Raw genomic sequence first — 19474 nt, 5'->3', positions numbered from 1 at the left:
GCTGTCTATTACATAGAATACAAGTAAATGATCTGTGAAACTGCTTAGAAATTATGCATTGTGTATTGCCAGAAATAAGTATAAACAATCTTCCAGTATAACATTAAAGTCAGGAGATACTTAAAGAGGCTGAACCATCATTTAGTAATTCATACAACCTTAAAACCAATATGCGTCTACGCAGAACTAAACTATAGTTGGTTGCATGGTATATAATCAATAAGATAATTTACTGTGAGCCAAGTATAAACAACCACCATTGCTCAAGCCAATAGAGGGCGTGTTTATTAGACCCAGGTTCCCTCTTTATGTCATCCTGGTTGTGTCCTAGTTGTTTAAAATGAGAACCAAGTTTTGTCATTAACTTTTCAGCTTTTATACTGCTATGGTTTTCTATAATCCATGTTTTTACTTTTCAGCTAGTGATGTCAATATATTAAATTTTACACAGCGCTATGAGCAAGCATACCACTGACACAACTGTTACAATTGTTTAGGGCTCTCTTTTACAAGGGATATGTGAGGCCCAGGTCAAGGGAGTTGGTGTTTTTTGTAATTATGCATACCACAAATCTCCTACATGGATAATCGCCAACCACCTGTAGTAATGACCATAGGGCACATTGGTTTTGTGTTATTTTGGGGACTCGCATGAATGAGCCTGGCACATCCCATTTAGTATGAAATAGGGGGTGTTTGTAAGGCCACCCCAACTACATTAACAACCCTCCAATGTTTCTGTATAATATTCTGTAATTTATTAGATGGTGGTGAAAATGTAACACATAAAAGTCTGTCAGTTGCTTCCTTAGCATAGGTCTCTAGCAGTACATCTCTTTTATTGTATGTAGGGATCATTTATAATTTTACTAGGGTAATTCCTGGGTTGTAGTTTCTCAGCTAGTTTTTGGGATTGTTCATGTGTACAGATGTTTGAGTCGCTACACAGGTAGTGTGTGAAGATAACCATGATGAATTCCAAACAAAGATCATAGAGTGTGAAGAAATGTAAGTGCCCACATAGACAAGGGGTGAAAATAGGGATGTTCAAGTCAAAAGAAGATACGTTTGTAAAGATATTTATGTTCAAGTCTAGGGATGGTGTGTCATTATAATGATGCCCAGGCCTCATCAGAAATAGTACCTACAGCGACATTGTGTTATGGTAGTTATGTTGAAGTTCCCACTAATATAATGGGTGAGCCTGATTCACAAACATTATTTTGTTGTAATAAAGTAGTACAACCGTAGTACTACTTATTTACTACTAAATACAATTTACAAACCTACATGACATGAGCTCCACCTCACCTGTCTTTTCTATGCAGATTGCTGCACATATATGTTCACTACTTAGTACTAAATATTGGAGAGACCAAGAGGAGTGGTTGGAAAATGGGGAATATCTACTACTAAAGTTGAGTGCTTTAGAGAGGGAAAAGGAGAATTTTAGAAAGTGGCAAGAAGGGATTTAAGGATGGACACGCAAATGCAAACACCAACTCACAAAACAGTAAGGCCGTTGGTATTCACTAACTACATTTCTAAAGTTACCTCAGCTCTAAAGGTCACAAAACAGTATGACTCGTCCGAAGTCCGAAGCTATGGCATAACAACATATCCTCTCCACACTTCTAGCTTGAAAACTATCTTACTTATAAAGCAACTAATTAAGTCTAGGAAGATAAACTATGTTTAAAATACACAGGATGGGCCCATTGAAGTGGACACCAACACGAGGTGGACTGTTTTACAGCAGTACTTCACACCTCAGATGAAGAGCCAAGTCCCAACGTTAATAAATGAGGGTGCAAATGCAGTAGCAAGGGCAACATGGGCCCTAACGCACAGAAGGAATGTGGGCTCCTACCTACCTCCCCTTTTTTGGGTTTAAAAGTATCCACTAATTAATTGTAGGTAAGGATGAAACTGCAATAGTAAAGTAGTCTGGGAGCGCGTGGAATCAGTGCTGTGAGCGCGTGTCTGATCTGCAGATAGCAAAATGTTTCTGTTTTCTCCAGCCAATATGTGACCTGTAATTGGGCAAATGCAACCATTTCCCCTTTGCCATATATCCCAGGTCGTCCTCGGATATATGTGTAGCCATTGATTTATGACAGGTAGTTGTGAAGCCCAATAATATATTTTGATATTAGGGGGGGCAATGCCACCGTCATATCAACTTCTTGTTAGTTTGTGCATGGCTATAAGGAGCACTTTTCCGTCCCACAGCAGAATGGTCACTTCTACGTTTATTGCAATAAAATATGTCGGGGGGACTGGGAATGGTGTATTGTTTAGCTCACTCTGCCACCCCAGTTCAGACATGGCCATACGCAAATCAGTCTGACCCTGTGCCTCATGGAAACAGTCCAGCCCGAACTACCAAGCCATGACTTCCCTGGACCGGAAACAAGCATCCTGGGACCGGTTTCTGGCTAATCAGCCGTCATCAGCCAGGCTAGCTTGAATCCAGTGGCAAAGTGAGCAAGGGATCCACGTCTGGGCATACCCTGCCAACTTAGGGCAAACAAAGCAAAACTAAAGGTGATGATGGACGGAGTGTTGAACATTGCAAGCACTCACCCCCAGTCAACTGATATGGGTTTAATCCATCATCATTCTTTAGCTCACTCCACCGCCCCAGTTCTGACATGGCCATATGCAAATCAATCTGACTCTGTGCCTCATGGGAACAGTCCAGCCGGAACTGCTAAGCTATGTCTTCCTTGGACTGGAAACAAGCATCCTGGGACCGGTTTCTGGCTAATCAGCTGTCATCAGCCAGGCTAGCTTGAATCCAGTGGCAAAGTGAGCAAGGGACCCACATCTGGGCATACCTTGCAAACTTAGGGCGAACAAAGCAAAACCAAAGGGGATGATGGACAGAGTGTTGAACATTGCAAGCACTCAACCCCAGTCAACTGATCTGGGTTTAATCCATCATCATTCTTTAGCTCACTCCACCGCCCCAGTTCTGACATGGCCATATGCAAATCAATCTGACTCTGTGCCTCATGGGAACCGTCCAGCCGGAACTGCTAAGCTATGTCTTCCTTGGACCGGAAACAAGCATCCTGGGACCGGTTTCTGGCTAATCAGCTGTCATCAGCCAGGCTAGCTTGAATCCAGTGGCAAAGTGAGCAAGGGACCCACATCTGGGCATACCTTGCAAACTTAGGGCGAACAAAGCAAAACCAAAGGGGATGATGGACAGAGTGTTGAACATTGCAAGCACTCAACCCCAGTCAACTGATCTGGGTTTAATTCATCGTCATTCTTTAGCTCACTCCGCCACCCCAGTTCAGACATGGCCATATGCAAATCAGTCTGGCCCTGTGCCTCATGGGAACAGTCCAGCCCGAACTGCCAAGCCATGTCTTCCCTGGACTGGAAACAAGCATCCTGGGACCGGTTTCTGGCTAATCAGCCTGGCTAGCTTGAATCCAGTGGCAAAGTGAGCAAGGGACCCACGTCTGGGCATACCTTGCTAACTTGGGGCAAACAAAGCAACACCAAAGGGGAAGATGGATGGAGTGTTGAACATTGCAAGCACTCACCCCCAGTCAACTGATGTGGGTTTAATCAACCATCATTCTTTAGCTCACTCCGCCACTCCAATTCAGACATGGCCATATGCAAATCAGTCTGACCCTGTGCCTCATGGGAACAGTCCAGCAGGAACTGCTAAGCTATGTCTTCCTTGGACCGGAAATAAGCGTCCTGGGACCGGTTTCTGACTAATCAGCTGTCATCAGCCAGGCTAGCTTGAATCCAGTGGCAAAGTGAGCAAGGGACCCATATCTGGGCATACCTTGCAAACTTAGGGCGAACAAAGCAAAACCAAAGAGGATGATGGACAGAGTGTTGAACATTGCAAGCACTCAACCCCAGTCAACTGATCTGGGTGTAATCCATCGTCATTCTTTAGCTCACTCCGCCACCCCAGTTCAGACAGGGCCATATGCAAATCAGTCTGACCCTGTGCCTCATGGGAACAGTCCAGCCTGAACTGCCAAGCCATGTCTTCCCTGGACCAGAATCAAGCATCCTGGGGCCGGTTTCTGGCTAATCAGCCATTATCAGCCAGGCTAGCTTGAATTCAGTGGCAAATTGAGCAAGGGACCCACGTCTGGGCATACCCTGCCAACTTCGGGCGAACAAAGCAAAACCAAACGAGTTGTCAACTACCATATTTAGGTGCGTCATATGTGCTATCCGTTGTGGCTGATTATTAAGTCGCCTGTATGTTACCCACTATATTGTCGCCGTGTATGCCTTCTGATAATGTACTTTGAGCCAAGATTAAAACTAGAACTGAAAAAAAACCTGGGACTGTACCCATCCCCCTCCCTCCTCCCTGCCTCCCTGCACTGCGGATTTAGAACTACCGGCCACCCCAACTTAGTGAGTGCTTTATTCCCATAACTTTGTACTTGTGTAAGGGGTAGAGTTACTCCCCGGACTCTGTCCATTCCCCACGATTACTCATAGTCCTTTGCGTTCAGTATGAACTTTCAGAAGGTCAGGCCCAGACCACAAAAATCAGTAGACCATCACGTAGGGCCTGCAGCACGAGCCTATTAATGGGTAGTGCTTTTAATTGTAGGATCAATCGTTTTTGGCAGTTATTGGTCATAATCCTTCCAATGTATTCCTCTCTTTTCTGTCGTGCAGCGTTATCGTGGGTTATTCTCCATGTTTTAAGATTCGGTGAGACAAGGTATCAGTCTGAGTTGTCGTCGGTATTCAGTTGAGTGCCAGTCAGTGCTTCCTTCTCCGCCAATGCTGCCAGGGCAGACTTGGTGGGTTGTTGTTTCAGGTTTGCATCTTTTCTTCTGGGTCTCGCGGCTGGTCGCCATCCCTCCAGCCACTCATGTGCCTCCTCCGGCGTCGTAAAGAACCAGCTCTTTCCTTCTGCCTCTACCCTTAGTTTCACTGGGAAGAGCATCGCTTATTTAAGTTCTCGACTTCGTAGCTCTTTTTGGACGTCTAGAAAGTTGAGGCGTTGCTTTGATACAGCAGCTGTGTAGTCCGGATAGAGGGTCACATTGCAATTTTCAATTCTTAGTGGTGGAGCGACACGAGTAAGTATGAGCGGAAAATCCGTTCCGCTCGCGGATTTTGCGAATTTTCGGTAAATTTGCGATCCGCGAACTCCCGCGAATTTACCGAGAATTCGCAAATCCGCGAGCGGCGGATTTTTCCGGGGGCAAAAGTTGAAGCCTGCCTGTTGTAACTATTTTAGGATGGCGCCGGCAAGCTGCCAGCGCCATCCTAAAATAGTTACTAAGTTAGCTTCAACAGGAAGCTCTAATAGATAAAATAAAGCAGGTGCTCGATTTTATCTATCAGAGCTTCCTGTTGAAGCTAATTTAGTAACTATTTTAGGATGGCGCTGGCAGCTTGCTGGCGCCATCCTAAAATATTTACCATGCCCTTCCTGTGACTTCTTCACAATCTACCGTGGAAAATCAGCTGTGATGCTGGAAAAAGGCTTTTGCATCCGTGACTTTCACGAGCGCAATACCCGTGCTGTTTCTGTGACCAGGAGCTTATTTCTCTTCATCTGCTGAACTGATCTTTCTCTGACCTTTTATACACACTAAAAGCATGTGTGAACTCACATGGTAGCCCTGCCCGTTTGGCCCAGCCCACACACTCGCGGTTTGCACCGTCTTCCCGCCATTCACCCACTATGATGGACAGCTCACTCAAGGGACCCCTGCGCCCTTCGGGGCGATTGCATAGTAACACGCACATGGTCGCTCGAACTAGTTGATGCTCAAAATCAGTGACTCATTCATTAGCCCAAAAACAATCATGAGCGTCTTCGAGGCGGGACAGGTGTGCCTCTTCCCAAATCTACTGTGGAAAATCAGCTGTGATGCTGGGTAGAGGCCTTTGCATCCTTGACTTTCATGAGCGCAATCCCCGTGCTGTTCCTGTGACCAGGAACTTCTTTCTCTTCATATTATTGTGTTTGCACGGGTTGCTGCAAGTTTGCTCGCGTTTTGTACAATTTCGCAATTTGCGAAATTGTACAAAACCCTCGCGAACTTGCAGAAACCCGTGCGAACATAAAAAAAAAAAATCCGCAAATTCGCGAGAATTCGCGGATTTTGCGGATTGCGAGTTCGCAAATCCGCAAAATCCGCGAACGCGAGATTCGCAAAATTCGCCCATGCTTAGACACGAGCCACCTGCAAAATTGTATCTTGATCTCTGAAGTTGAATATGCGTGCCAGTATAGGTCTGGTGGGGGCTACCGTTCTGGGTTTCTCCCCCGGCACTCAATGGGCTCTTTCTACTGAAAAGAAGTTGGGAAGCCCACGTGGGTGCAGTTCAGTTTTGACAAGGTCTTCTGCGAAAAGATCTACGGCTGGCTCCTTGATGCTTTCCAGTTCACCAACCAGGAGAATATTATTGCGCTGTGAGCAGCCTTCCTGATCGTCAACCATTTGTCTGATCGCCTGCTCCAATTGGCGCACTTGCCGTTGTAGGGTCGCTGTGTATGTTGAGAGAGTTGCTGTGGTGCGTTCAACTTCTGTTATTCTGGTGTTCATTTTGGAGACATCAGCACGTAGCAGTGCTATGTCAGAGGAAATTGTGCCAATAGATGTTTGCACTTGTTGTATGGTGGCGATTACATCTTTCAGAGTGATCTCTTTGAGCTTTAGAGTCTGTGAGTCATTGGACATGACTGTTGGCAAAGAATGCGACAAAGGATCTACACCCGGGGTCTGTTTTGTGTGTCTTTTATACTACACCACACCACTGTTCAGTTCTGAAGCCCCAAGTGTGTATTGGGCTCTCGTTGTTTCCAGAAGACTTCACGTTGTTTTATCTACGTGGGCAGGGGTACAGTTATCACTCTCCGGTGGCATAATGGTCAGTCACACGTGGTGCTTTGGCATGCAAGTTTTGCGCCGATGTAGGCCCTCAGCCAGTAAATTATTGCAGGTCCACACCCTATTGTCGCAACAGAACAGTATGCCAGTCGGGGCCAAGAACACGCGCCTCGCTTGAGAACAGATCCAGTCGGCCTTAGTTTCACAACGACCTGCGTTGATGACTCCTGCCAATTTCCTGCACCGAGAAGCAGCTGGTACCCTATGCTTTGGGTAGGCTGGGATACTGTAACAGACCGGTTTGCCCAGACAGCAGGGATCTCACCCTGATCGAGTGGTGCAGGCGGTAGTGCACAGCCTCAGGCTAGTGTGGAGCGAGCGCTTGCAACAAAGTCCTCGGCTCTGATGTTCGCCATACCTGTGTGGTGCCGTTTGTGCCAGGCCGTTGTTGTGCCTAGCAGCTCACTCCTTCTTGCTGCTGTGCTCACTGTATGTGGCATCAATCTCTGTCAGTCTCATGATGCCACCAATAGCTGTCGCGGATTAGGCTACCTTTCTCCTAGTCTCGGGCGGTTTGCTGAGTACGCAAGGCCCCGGCACTGCTCCAGCACCTAGGCTTTTGCTCCGCCCCTCAGTCTCCGCCGGTCCCGGTCGCACTTGTAGCATTCAAATACGTCTCACTTTGTGAACTGAATGTAAGGGACTCGCCATCGGTGTCTGTTTTCTGTGTAGTCGCCGGATTTGTGCCAGGATTATCAGGGAAGGTGGAGACGATCGCCGGAGCTCTCTCAGGCTGCGGCCATTTTCGCTGGTCACTAGCCACATCCCCTGGACTAAAGTTTTCATTGTGGTGAGTGGTAGTAAAGGAAAGGCTCCTCTCAGCAGACACATCATGTAAAAGCATGAGGTTGTGGTGTCCAAGATTTGTTCTTTCATAGTAAGGGATTGATCCAGCCAGACTCCCTGATTCTTTACTACTAGTTTAGGTGAGGTTGCCATGCCCAGTTCTGGGGGCACCAGAGTTCTTGGGCCTTCCCATACAGCATAATCTCAGTTTTTGTAGCATTTAACTGAAGTTTATTTTTCAACATCAAAGTAGCGGATGGAAAAAGGAACAAATCACCCCCAGATTTGCTGGGCGCATAAAGAAAGACATTTCTCTCTGTAGAATCATGTTCTACAAAATAAAAGTGAGCATTTGCACAGTAACTCTATTGCCACAGTGAGGAGTTCTATGCTACGTAGAACTCCGCATAGGGAGAATAAGAGCCTCTAGGAATTGTGACATGACATTGCTAGTAGTATGCTTGAAACCTGGACCTGGTGCACAATTCCAGACGTCCTATTGGGAATGTTTGTGAATTACACATAGTAGCAGTTTCGCAACCATAGGTAGCATTCTATGTGTGCAAATGTACTAATTTATTGGTGACTAAGAGCCAATGAGTTGCTTAAAATTGTAGAGGCCTATGACCAGGGAAACAGTGATCCTCTATTAATTAAATCAGACACCGGTAATGCACTGAAAGACCTAATGTAGTTATTAAAACTGGAACACAATGAAGAAAATTACATTTTCACAGGTCAGAAAAATTAAAATCTTGATTTCTGAAAATACCTTAACAGGTGTAGCTGCATGCTTTGGATGCATGCTATTAGGTATCTTCCATTATATTGATCACTTAGATCTATTCTCCGTCCCATTTTGTCTGTGCAAAGATAAACATTTTAAACACAAAGAAAAAGTCTGCTCCTACCACAGGTTCTTTGGTGTTCTGGTTTCTGCGTACAGCGTTCTTCTGAATTTGATAATACTCCAATTGCCTTTCTGCCAAGTCAACTCGCTGCAGCAGATTTTCAATAAAGTGGCACAGCTTCACCTTGCCTTGAACCTCTTTCTCAGCAGCAGTTTCCAGGAAATTGTTTATGGCAATAACTTCCCTGTAAACCACACAGAATATGATACGATTTTAGAGAAGCCTTTATAAAATAATGCTTTTGCTTCAAATAGTCCACTTTATTATCCAGGATAAATAATTTATGATATATAACGCAGCAATAGCTTCACATTGCTATTATACTTTGGTCCATAGCCAATGATTCTGATCATGAAGCCAAATATGTTGATATAAACAAAATATGAAAGGGTAGATTTCTCACAAGAAATATGCGTCTATCATAAATGGTGCAATCCCCAAAGAGCAGATATTTGATCCATAAAAGTATAGAATTTCTTGCCAGTTTAAACAACACCTGTACATTTGTAGCTTTTGCCAGCATGTGCATGAGTCCAAATTGTGAAACATTGTAAAAAACCTGCTAATATTCATAGCTTGACAACAGACATGCAACTATGAGACACACAATCCATAATTCATATTTTTAAGATCAGGATATATATAAAGAAATACACAGTAAAACTAGTACGAATATTATTATGATACACACAATTCATAATTCATAATTCATAATTTTTAGTTTCGGAAATATATAAGGGAATGCACAGTAAATCGAGTACAAATATGTTGGATCAATATGCCAAGATAACTGATCACTTACAGAAATTCTCCTTGGATGCTAAGAATCCCTTATCCCAATGCATCGCAACAGCAATGGTACACAAAACACTTCAACTCTTGAAAAGACATGGGGAAAACAAAGATACCCATGGAAAAAAAACGTAATATCAACATATAATCATTAATGGCGGGTGATTACCCAGATTACCAAGTCTTCAGTGCTAAAAAAAAAACATCAACAGCTTATGAATCTCAAAAAATCTGAAAAATTAGGGACCACTTACATTAAAAACAAAAATATTAATAACAAAAGATGAACAAGCATTTACAATGCAATGGTTTCGCCTTTGGAAAAGTTAGAGCTATTGGCATTTTAAATGACAAAATTTGTATTTATGTGTTGATTTTGATAAACCATAAATAAATGGCTTTGTCATTTACATTGCCATTAGCTTAATCTCTCGCAAATGTGAGACCTATTTTACCCTACGGACGAGCTCAGCAGACAGCAATTACTACCACACACACACATCCAGAGCCACACACACACACCCAGAGCCACCCACACACACACACCCAGAGCCAGCCACACACACCCAGAGCCAGCCACATACACACACCCAGAGCCACACACACACACACACCCAGAGCCACACACACACACACACCCAGAGCCACACACACACACACCCCCAGAGCCACACACACACACACACACCCACACAGAGCCACACACACACACACACACACACAAACACCCAGAGCCACAGACACACACACACCCAGAGCCACACACACACACACACACACACACCCAGAGCCACACAAACACCCAGAGCCACACACACACACCCACCCAGAGCCACACACACCCACCCAGAGCCACACACACACTCAGGAGAGCAAGCACAGCGAGGGGGCAGGGAAGCAAGCACAGCGAGGGGGCAGGGAAGCAAGCACAGTGAGGGGGCAGAGAAGCAAGCACAGCCAGGTGGCAGGAAATCAAGCACAGCCAGGGGAAGGGGAACTAGGGGGCGGATGCCCATCATCTGCACTGGCACACCTCTGCTGTGTGCCATCACAAAGATACACAGTACAGGACAAACATCAACTGCAACCTACGTGTCTGATATGCACACCTAAAAGGAACAACTGCACTCCTAACTCCAAAATGCCAGCAGACACATACATCGTGTGTACATAGAGCCTTTTCAGGAAACTTTTCTTAGCGCCACCACCTCACCTTCACACTCAGGCAACTCTCCAGGTGGGGCACAAGCTAGACATCCACTAGCAGCTTTTGAAGCAAAGAGGAGTATGTAGTCGAGGAGTACCAGCCATGTCATTACAGATAACCTCTTAAAAAAGTAATTTCTAAGTACTTGGAAACTGAGCAAAAAAGGGTCAAAATGAAAAAAAAGTGCAAAAATGTAAAGAAAAAATGCATATAATTCAAAACAGGCTTAACTTTTGGCAGTGTTTTAAATGTTTGAGACTGCGTCTTACAACAGGCTTATCACATGAAGAACATCAAAATCTTATTTTAAATAACCCTAGGAACCATGTCTGGGATCCCAGAATGGAATGGATAATAAAAACGGTAGAGAGGCTCATCACAGAATGGTGCACGACTTAGCAGTTTTTCTACAGAGATCCACACACATCCCCTTTCGCCTGGTCCTCCAAACTCAGCACACTTTAATATAAAGAGATAACGACTTCTGCAAAGTTAACTAGGCAATGTGCGACACAACACACAAACCTAAAAGGACCCGTTTTAGGAAAGCCACTACAAAAACAAGGGACAAAAAATAAAGACAGAAAACCAAGGAAGAGAGTTGAATGAGATTGGACAAGAGTGTGTGTGAGAAGCCCTCGAGTCGCATCCCTCACTCTAACTCATCCAAGCAGTGAGAGGGGTCATCTCTCTTTAAACAAGCACCAACATCAAGTCACTGTATGTGCAGGCAGCTACTTGCAAGCACAGAAATAGCCACAAAGCAATCCATATTCAGTTTGCATCCACCAACAGTATGTCACAGTACAGCTCTGCCATGATTTTGACTACATGCAACGCCCTCATCTAATCAAGCTTCGTGTGTTCTGGCAGCATAATTACCTTATCATGCAACATTGAGGTACTCTGACTTCATGAGGATGCCGAATCAGAATCTGTCAGAGGGTGGCTGTGACCTCACCTCTGCCACCTTCACAGGTCCTGGATGCATATAGGGCCCTCCTTCTGCAAGCTTTGCATGTTCTAGCTGCGTAAATGGACCTCACCTCTGTACTCTTCACATGTTCTTCTGCATCAATTCCCAAACACCTTCTTGTGTAGGCTGACTGCATTCACTAACCCACCAATACAATCCTAGTGTGGGCCGCTTGTATGTATGGACTTCGCCTCAACAGGCATCACCTGTCACAGCTGCTTGCAGCAACCTCCCTCTTCAATACTGGCATGCTGTATCTGAATCCAGTAACCTCGCCACTGATTTCTTGTGAGAGTCGGCCGCATTGTTGGACCATGCCAGCACGATCTTCACATTCTTGCGGCATGCAGCCACCAAACCATACAGTCCTTGCAAGTTCTGGGTGCACACAGTAAACTAACTACAGAATCTTGTGGTGACATGTTTGGGCCTTACATCTTCAATTTTAGTATGTTCTGACAGCAGACAGTGATCTCACAGTAAACTCTTTCTACAATAGACAGAGATCTTACCAGGCAATCCTAGCATGTTCTGGCTGTGTGCAGTGAACTACAAAACCTTGTTTGGGCAGGCTGCATGCTGTGCCCTCTCATCACAGACCTCCTTGGCAGTAACAGACTTGGATCAAGCTTCATTTGACGATCATCTTGATTTCAGTTTGCCCAATAAGGCTCCCTCCAGAAAGCATACTGCTTGATAATATGGGATGCTCTCGTCAGGCATTGCCGTATCCACTTGCAGTGCTGTGCATCAGAATGTACCGTGGGCACTACAGCATGAAGGCTCAATGGGACACTACACACCGTACTTACGGAAGAACTGAGCGGTGCACTCCCAGCTCAGCAATGGTGCAATGTGCTCCCTGTACAATAACTGTTAAACACAGCACTATCCACTCTCCTCAAAACAGCATTACTGCTCCTCACAGCACTGGGATGTGCTCACCTCAGCATTACTCTTCCACCCAGCAGAACCCACCGAAATGATAACAAAAAGTTTGCTTCACACAGCACCACATTCCTCCCTGCAGCATTACCCCTGCACACAGCACTACTACCCTGCTCATCAGGACACCAACGTCTCCATACACAGCTCCTCGCCCTGTGCTGTAGGCCCATCCCTCACCCAGCTCTGTGCAAGCAGCCGTGTCTCACACAACACTTAAAAGCTGATGCTAGACTAGACAGCTAGACAGCTTGTGCTATCAGGTCCACTCGACCTAAAAATGCAGTCAAGGTGTCACGAGTATCCATAAAATGTAGAGCAGACATGGCCACCACTATGCCTGGGATGAATAAAACTTTAATTAAGATAGCCATTATTATGTCAAGAAAGCTGAAAACACATCAAGGGTGTCGACCATATGCTGGGATTGGCCACCAGAATCCCAATGCAGGCAACCATAATGCCAGGGATAACTACCACTACGTTTATGTGGGCCATTACTGTGCCATCGATGGCCACAATAATGCCATGAATGCTCACAATATTGTAGGGCAACATTTATGTGAGTGGGCACTACAATGCCATGGCAAGCAACAATATGCCACAGGTGCTAACAATATGGCCTGTCCACCAAAACGGCAGTGATTGCCACCATAGGGCTAACAAAGTCCATAATATACTAGGGACAACATTCTGCCTGTGGTGGCCATCATAATGTCACAGAGAATCACAACAATCCACCATCACCATTGTTCCACAGGCCACCCACCACAGACCAACATACATGCATACATGCTCACAAACGCAGACACACTGATGAGTACATGGTAATACCCACCCATACATGCATCCGCATGGTACTAGGTTTCTTTCTGTCCTCGTAGTCTGGCGAACACACGACCACCAGCACCCAGGCAGGAAGTAAATTGGTTGAGACGAGCTGGAGAAGATGCAAGGTCCCAGCAGGCAAGAAAACAAATGGCTTCCATGCATGCTGATCACCCCACCCATGTTGAGGCTACCATTTTTCAGACAATTAGAAAAGGAGGCAATAACCTGGGGTCTCAACTGAGCTACGGCCTGAACCCCGGACAGTCTCTCCTACTCACACACACTTGGCCCCCTACCTCATGAATGTCGTTGTGCGAGAAAATGTAAAGCTCTTATCTCTTCCACATGTCTCCTCGGAAGTAGGAGAGCAGCAGAGCACTCTGGTCCTCCCCCGTATGTTTTGTTGATGTTGTCTCTATGGAATGGCCTCTACATGCGTGGATGGAGGTTGCTTGTGGGTAGTTGGGCAGGAGAGTGATTTGGTGTGTGTGCTAAGAAGAGACCGCATGAGGGCAAGAGGGGAGAGTGCGTTGTGTTTGCATGGTGTGGTAAACAATACATTTGTACAATTTAAACCACAGACCCAATTACATCACTGCACCAGACCCGGCTAACAGAACAGTATGAACAGCAATGGATTTTAACAAATAAATACAGCATTTGCCTATTGCTCTCCAGTACCAATTTGTGTTCAACTGTGAAATCCGGTGCATGTATTCAGTATGTACCTCTTGTTGAAATATATTCTAACTTAACAATATTATGAACTACTAAGTGCACTGTAGAACATGATGTACTTCACCAAATAATATACACTGTTTTATATCATTATAATGATCAATATTTGTCACCTCAGGTACATTTTGTCAATATATATGCTCCTTCTAAAAGTCCATGCATTCCCTCACTCAGCCATCATTCCGTCCATGCATCAGTCCATCCATCCGTCTTTCCAACCATTCAGCCGTCCATCCTCCCAACCAGCCAACCGTCCATCCATCAAACACACCCACAAACACACACATACAAACATACATAGATCCATCTATCCACATTCCATCTATCCGCCCACCGTCAGTCCATTCTTCCATTCATTTATGCATCCACACATCCATCCATTTCCAATCTATGTGTGCCTTTCCGGCTACCTGTAGCTCTCTCTCTCTCTCTGGCTGACTGAATGCCTCTGTGAAGGTCTCTACACACCCTTTTGCACTCACAAGCACTCGTGCTCATACACACTCTCTTTCACTCTACTCTCATCAAGTCTCACACTGTCAAACATATGGGCATGCTTACTCTCACCCATCTATCCTTTGGCTATGTGCATACCTGTGTATATCTCTATCTTTGTCCACATACACACATACACACACATATTAACGTTTCCAACTCGCGCATGTCCAGTTACACACTCACACTCCACTGCATAAAGACCGGTCTGTATAGCTAACACATACCAACACGCCAAACATTTACACTCTCTCACAGACCCACACCTGCTCTCAATTACACATGTTCCACGCACAATCACACAAAATCACAAATACACAATATCAAACACAAAAGTACATAGACATCGACGTGAACAGACATACGCATATAACACACAGCTTCTCTCACACGCCTAAGCATGTGTACATGCATTTTATGAAACACTGTTTCCGCTTAAACCCTGAAATTCGCATCAATGTTTGGTCACAAAATGGGTTATTTTGATGACGTATGTATTGGCATTACCTGTGTACTCTCCCTTGCTCGCGTCCACACATGCTTGCTCTTACTAATTGAGGTAGAGTCTGTCACGTTTAATGTGCTGACGTCATAAAAGCCTGCACTGATTATTAACAGGCCCTCGCCGCCTGATATGTTATCTGTTCCATATTTCAATGTCAGGCCTCTGTGAAGCAGAAATCAACTCGCAGTTTCGACAGTTACTAAATTACCCAAACTAGTGGAGCAACTCTTAATGAGCCGCCCCATTAACAATTCCCCGATTGCGGCCCCTGCTCGGAACCCGAGGACACCTTGTTAGCACAGAGTGAGGTGCTCAATCAAGGGGGCGCCGATTGGAAGGCGCAGGACAGAGTTTTGAGCGGTGATTACAAGGGCACGGCAACGAGTGCCAAAGTAACAGTCTCCGGCTCCGCAGGAAGCTGAGAAAGCTTCAAGGCTGCATTTGTAAATCAGCCTCCGTGATTACAGCGGTCTCACGCGCCGAGCTCGCAAAACAATTATTTGCACCTTTCTTTCACCGCAGCGGCGCGCTCTCGAGCACATCAGCCCTCGCGAGCATTATTGACAAATTGCGGCTGTTAATTGACCACGCGCGCTTTAAAATGTCTGAAACGCATCATAGCGAGAAACGCGCGTCAGGGTTTGGTTGAAATAAGCAAGTTCAGATTTTGAAATAACCATCAGGTCTCATTCTGGTAAAAGGTACGTTTTAATTCAGGAATGCCATGTAATATTGAATACTCATCCGATATTACTCATTCCCTGCAGTTATCAACCACAGCCAATCACGTTTCAGCAATGTAAATCGTAACAAAATGTGCGTAATGAGTTATTCTACCCCTAGCCCTGTTTCTTATTTTTGATCATATTCCAGTTTATTGGGGGTATTTTGAAAAAATGGGGAACTTGGGGTTATTTAAAAAAAATTGGGAACATAAAAAGTGCGTACTTTTAAATAGTCTATGGTACTCGGTTTTCGGAAGCTTCCCAGTGGCTTGCTACCTCACTTGTTTTATAATAGTTCTTTCTATAGTGTCTGCTAAAATAAAATAAAAAACTAGGGGCGTGATGGGCCTAGTAACAAAAACAACAAGTCAGGTCCCGGGCCGTGCTGTGATTGGCCGACGTCACAGGGGTGTCCCGGGCCGGCAGCCAATCACAGCGCGGCCCAGGACAAAGGGGCGGGGCTTAAAAAAAGTCAGAGAAACGCCCCCGAATCGCGTTTTCAGGGGAAAGCGTAATTGACAGCCTCTGTCTCCCAATGGCTAGCCTCCATTTATGGAGCTAGCCAATGAGAGACAGAGGCGGGTCATCGATCCGACATAGAACTCAAAAGGTTTTTTAGCGCATGCTCACTACGTGAGCACTTGCAGGCAAAACCTAAAAAAGACACTATAAAACCTAAAAAAGAAGAATGGAATGGAATAGTAAGGTATTAAAAACCAATTATAAAGTGCTTAAGCGTCACTATGGAAACAAAACCTAAAGGTTAGTAAACAGAAGAAAAAAGATACCCATGCTGTTAAAAACTCACAGCTTATGCCTCCAAGGAAACATTATGAAACTCCTGGACCCCCACCCTGTCCGTTACACCAAAGCATAACATGGATTAATGTCAAATGATGAACATTTTCTTCAAGGATGAAGTTGAACATACAAAACATGTCACTATAACAAGAACATTTTACTTACGGCCTTTCTAAAGAAGCAAATCAGCAGTGAATAGAGAAATTGCCCCCACCAGAAGAGGAACATTTGTCCAATGCTTAAAGAAGACAATGATCAAAGCACAATGGAAATAATTGTGCTGCCGAACCGAGCTGAAGTTCCCCCTAGGTGTTGATGTTCCAGGATCTTCTCAGCCTTCAGACATCTGGGACCAGTGTGGTCATTATTTTCTCTAGCACCGAAAAGGTTCCAAGTAAATAGTTTGCCTAATGATATTGGAACCAGCATCTAATATGAATCTACAGACAATCTATGAGAACTCCTGGTTGTGAGGAGCAATTAACTAGCATTTAAGAGAACCTTTGTCACAATAATAGAGAGCTCACTTATAATAAGGAAAGCTACACCTTCACAGGAGATTCTGAAGATGGCTCAACTGTGTCCAATAGGCTCTTAGACAAAACCAAATCATCCTAAACAAGGACAAGACACTGATAACACTGAATACAGTGGGACAGACATAGCAGAAGTGCAGAAAGATGGAGATTTAGAATCAGGCTAAACATTGATGAAGCAGGCAGTGAAAGAGGGCCTCCAGCAATAAGGACTGTATATATTTGGTCGACCACAATTGATGTATAGTGCATTAAGGTGAAACTAAGCTTGGGCCGGAAAGCAGCCACCTAGCAGTGGCTGCATAGGCTGTTCAGCACTTACATGGTGATTAAGCTGCAACTGGGAGGTTATAAGGGATGTAGAAGCATGTTCCTGCTTCCAACTAGGCAGCTCTTGTATTCTGATTCTATATTTAGGGCTGCCCCCTTTAAACTCTGGTTTAATGTGTACTAACCAAACCAGACTTATCCTGGGTTAATAATGGTCTACCTTACACTCTTTGGGAATTTGCAAACATAACAGAACTTCCCCTGCTCCCTGTGCCAGTGTGGTGGTTGGATTTCAAGAAAGCATTTTGACTTTGTGAAATGTGGATATGTGGAAACTTCCTAATTCACTAAGCTGATTCAATAATTGCATTGGGGGTAAAAGCTGATCTGGTTCTAAATTGTGCTTTGGTTGGTGATATCCCAATAGAGCATGGTACCTGCTAGGGCTGTCTATTGTCGCCTATGTAATTTTCTCTATTTTTAACACTTTGGCTGCTAAGGGTTTTCCCTCTGGGTGCTGCTGTTTACATTTTTCCATTATTCATGACAAGGTCAACTCGTCATAAGCACAGGGCAGGTAAAACCCATGACGAGTTGACCTTGTCATGAGCACTGAAGGGGTTAAAGTGTTTATCCCGTTATATTAGTTTAACAAATCCAATTAAAGAAAAATAGGTACTTATAAAGTGCACGGCTACTCCACAGTGTGTAGCGGCGCTGAAGGACCACCGAAGACAGGCACCAGAGCTCGAAGCAGGAAAGAAAAGAGAAAAACTATTCCTGGAAAAGCCAGGTTTTTAGCTGTCTCCTGAAAGTGATCAGATCCTGGACCTGCCTAACTGGTAGAGGCAGACAGTTCCATGAGTGGGCAGCCAGCACTTGAATGGAGCGACCGCCCACACGAGAGCGGACAAACCTAGGAATGGACATCAGAAACTGCACTGAGGACCTCAAGGCTCTTTGCGGCACATAATGCTGCACCCTTCTCCTAAGATATACTGCAGCCACACCATGAAAAACCCATAAATGCCAGAGCCAGAGCTTTAAATTGGATCCTCTTCCAGACAGGTAGCTAGTGCAAGGCCTTCAGATGTAAAGTCAAACGTGCTCTGGGACCCACCATGAGAATAGCTCTGGCTGCCGCATGCTAACCACCTACAGGCAAATAAGTAAGTACTCAGGTAGGCCCAGGTACAAGATGTTGACGTAATCCAGCCTAGACACAATTAGGGCTTGGACTTCAGTCTCGACCGGTAGCTGGGGAAAAATGTTTTATAATATTTTAAGCATGCCGAAACAGGTGCCAGCGAAAGTTTGGATTTGAGCCTTCATAGATAAGGAGGCATCTAACTTGACCCCTAGGTTCTTCACAATACTAACTGGGGCTGTGGGGAGAGGATATATTCCGAGGCCACTACTGGTGCCACACTTCGCATGGCGGACAACCGAAAAAGATAATCTCAGACTTTTCTGGGTTACACTTTAATTGGTTTTGCCAATCATTACCAGGAGAAGACCTCAGTCAGACAGATGTTAATTTTGTCGCCTCTAAAATCGACACCTTTGTCGCAAGTGAACAGCAGTTGAGTATCATCTGCATATGATGCTATTTTTGTGCTGTGTGCCTCAGCTAAAAGCGCAAGGGGGCCATATAACTATTAAAAAGTGATGGGCTTAAGATAGACTCCTGCGGGACCCCCACCTTCATTGGGGGAATGTGGGCCACAAAGGGAAGGGACCAAATTGTTTTCTGATGATCACTCAGAAAAGAGGCGAACCACTTAAGTACTGTGCCCCCGACACCGCCCTCCCATTGCTCTATAGGGCCTGGCACTGTCAGGGGCGGAGTTGGAGTTACTCTGGGCTTTGCTGTTTATGGAATCCAATTAGCCAATTTGAGAGGCTACATACCTTTACAGTAGAGAGCTCATCACCTTTAGGAACTAGAAACTAACAGGAACTACAAGTTTTAAGGCACAGTCCCATTTTTAACTTTCTCTTGAGACTGGGAGGGAGCACAGGGACAATTATAACACAGCAGCATT

The 19474-nt window shown here is 45.0% G+C and overlaps 1 protein-coding gene across 2 annotated transcripts in view; it reads right to left on the bottom strand.

Moving 5' to 3' along the window:
• The window catches only part of ZNF365 (zinc finger protein 365), a 414409-nt gene that overhangs the window by 180860 nt on the left and 214075 nt on the right, over positions 1-19474 (bottom strand). For both annotated transcript variants that reach the window (XM_086920085.1, XM_086920086.1), the window contains exon 3: positions 8609-8792. In XM_086920085.1, the coding sequence (XP_086776211.1) occupies positions 8609-8792 (184 nt within the window). The remainder of the gene's footprint in view (positions 1-8608; positions 8793-19474) is intronic.

The sequence above is a fragment of the Lissotriton vulgaris genome, chromosome 5, assembly GCF_964263255.1.
Source record: "Lissotriton vulgaris chromosome 5, aLisVul1.2, whole genome shotgun sequence".
NCBI lineage: Eukaryota > Metazoa > Chordata > Amphibia > Caudata > Salamandridae > Lissotriton > Lissotriton vulgaris.
Note: the sequence above shows the minus strand (reverse complement) of the source record. Positions and strands in the feature narration are given on the sequence as shown.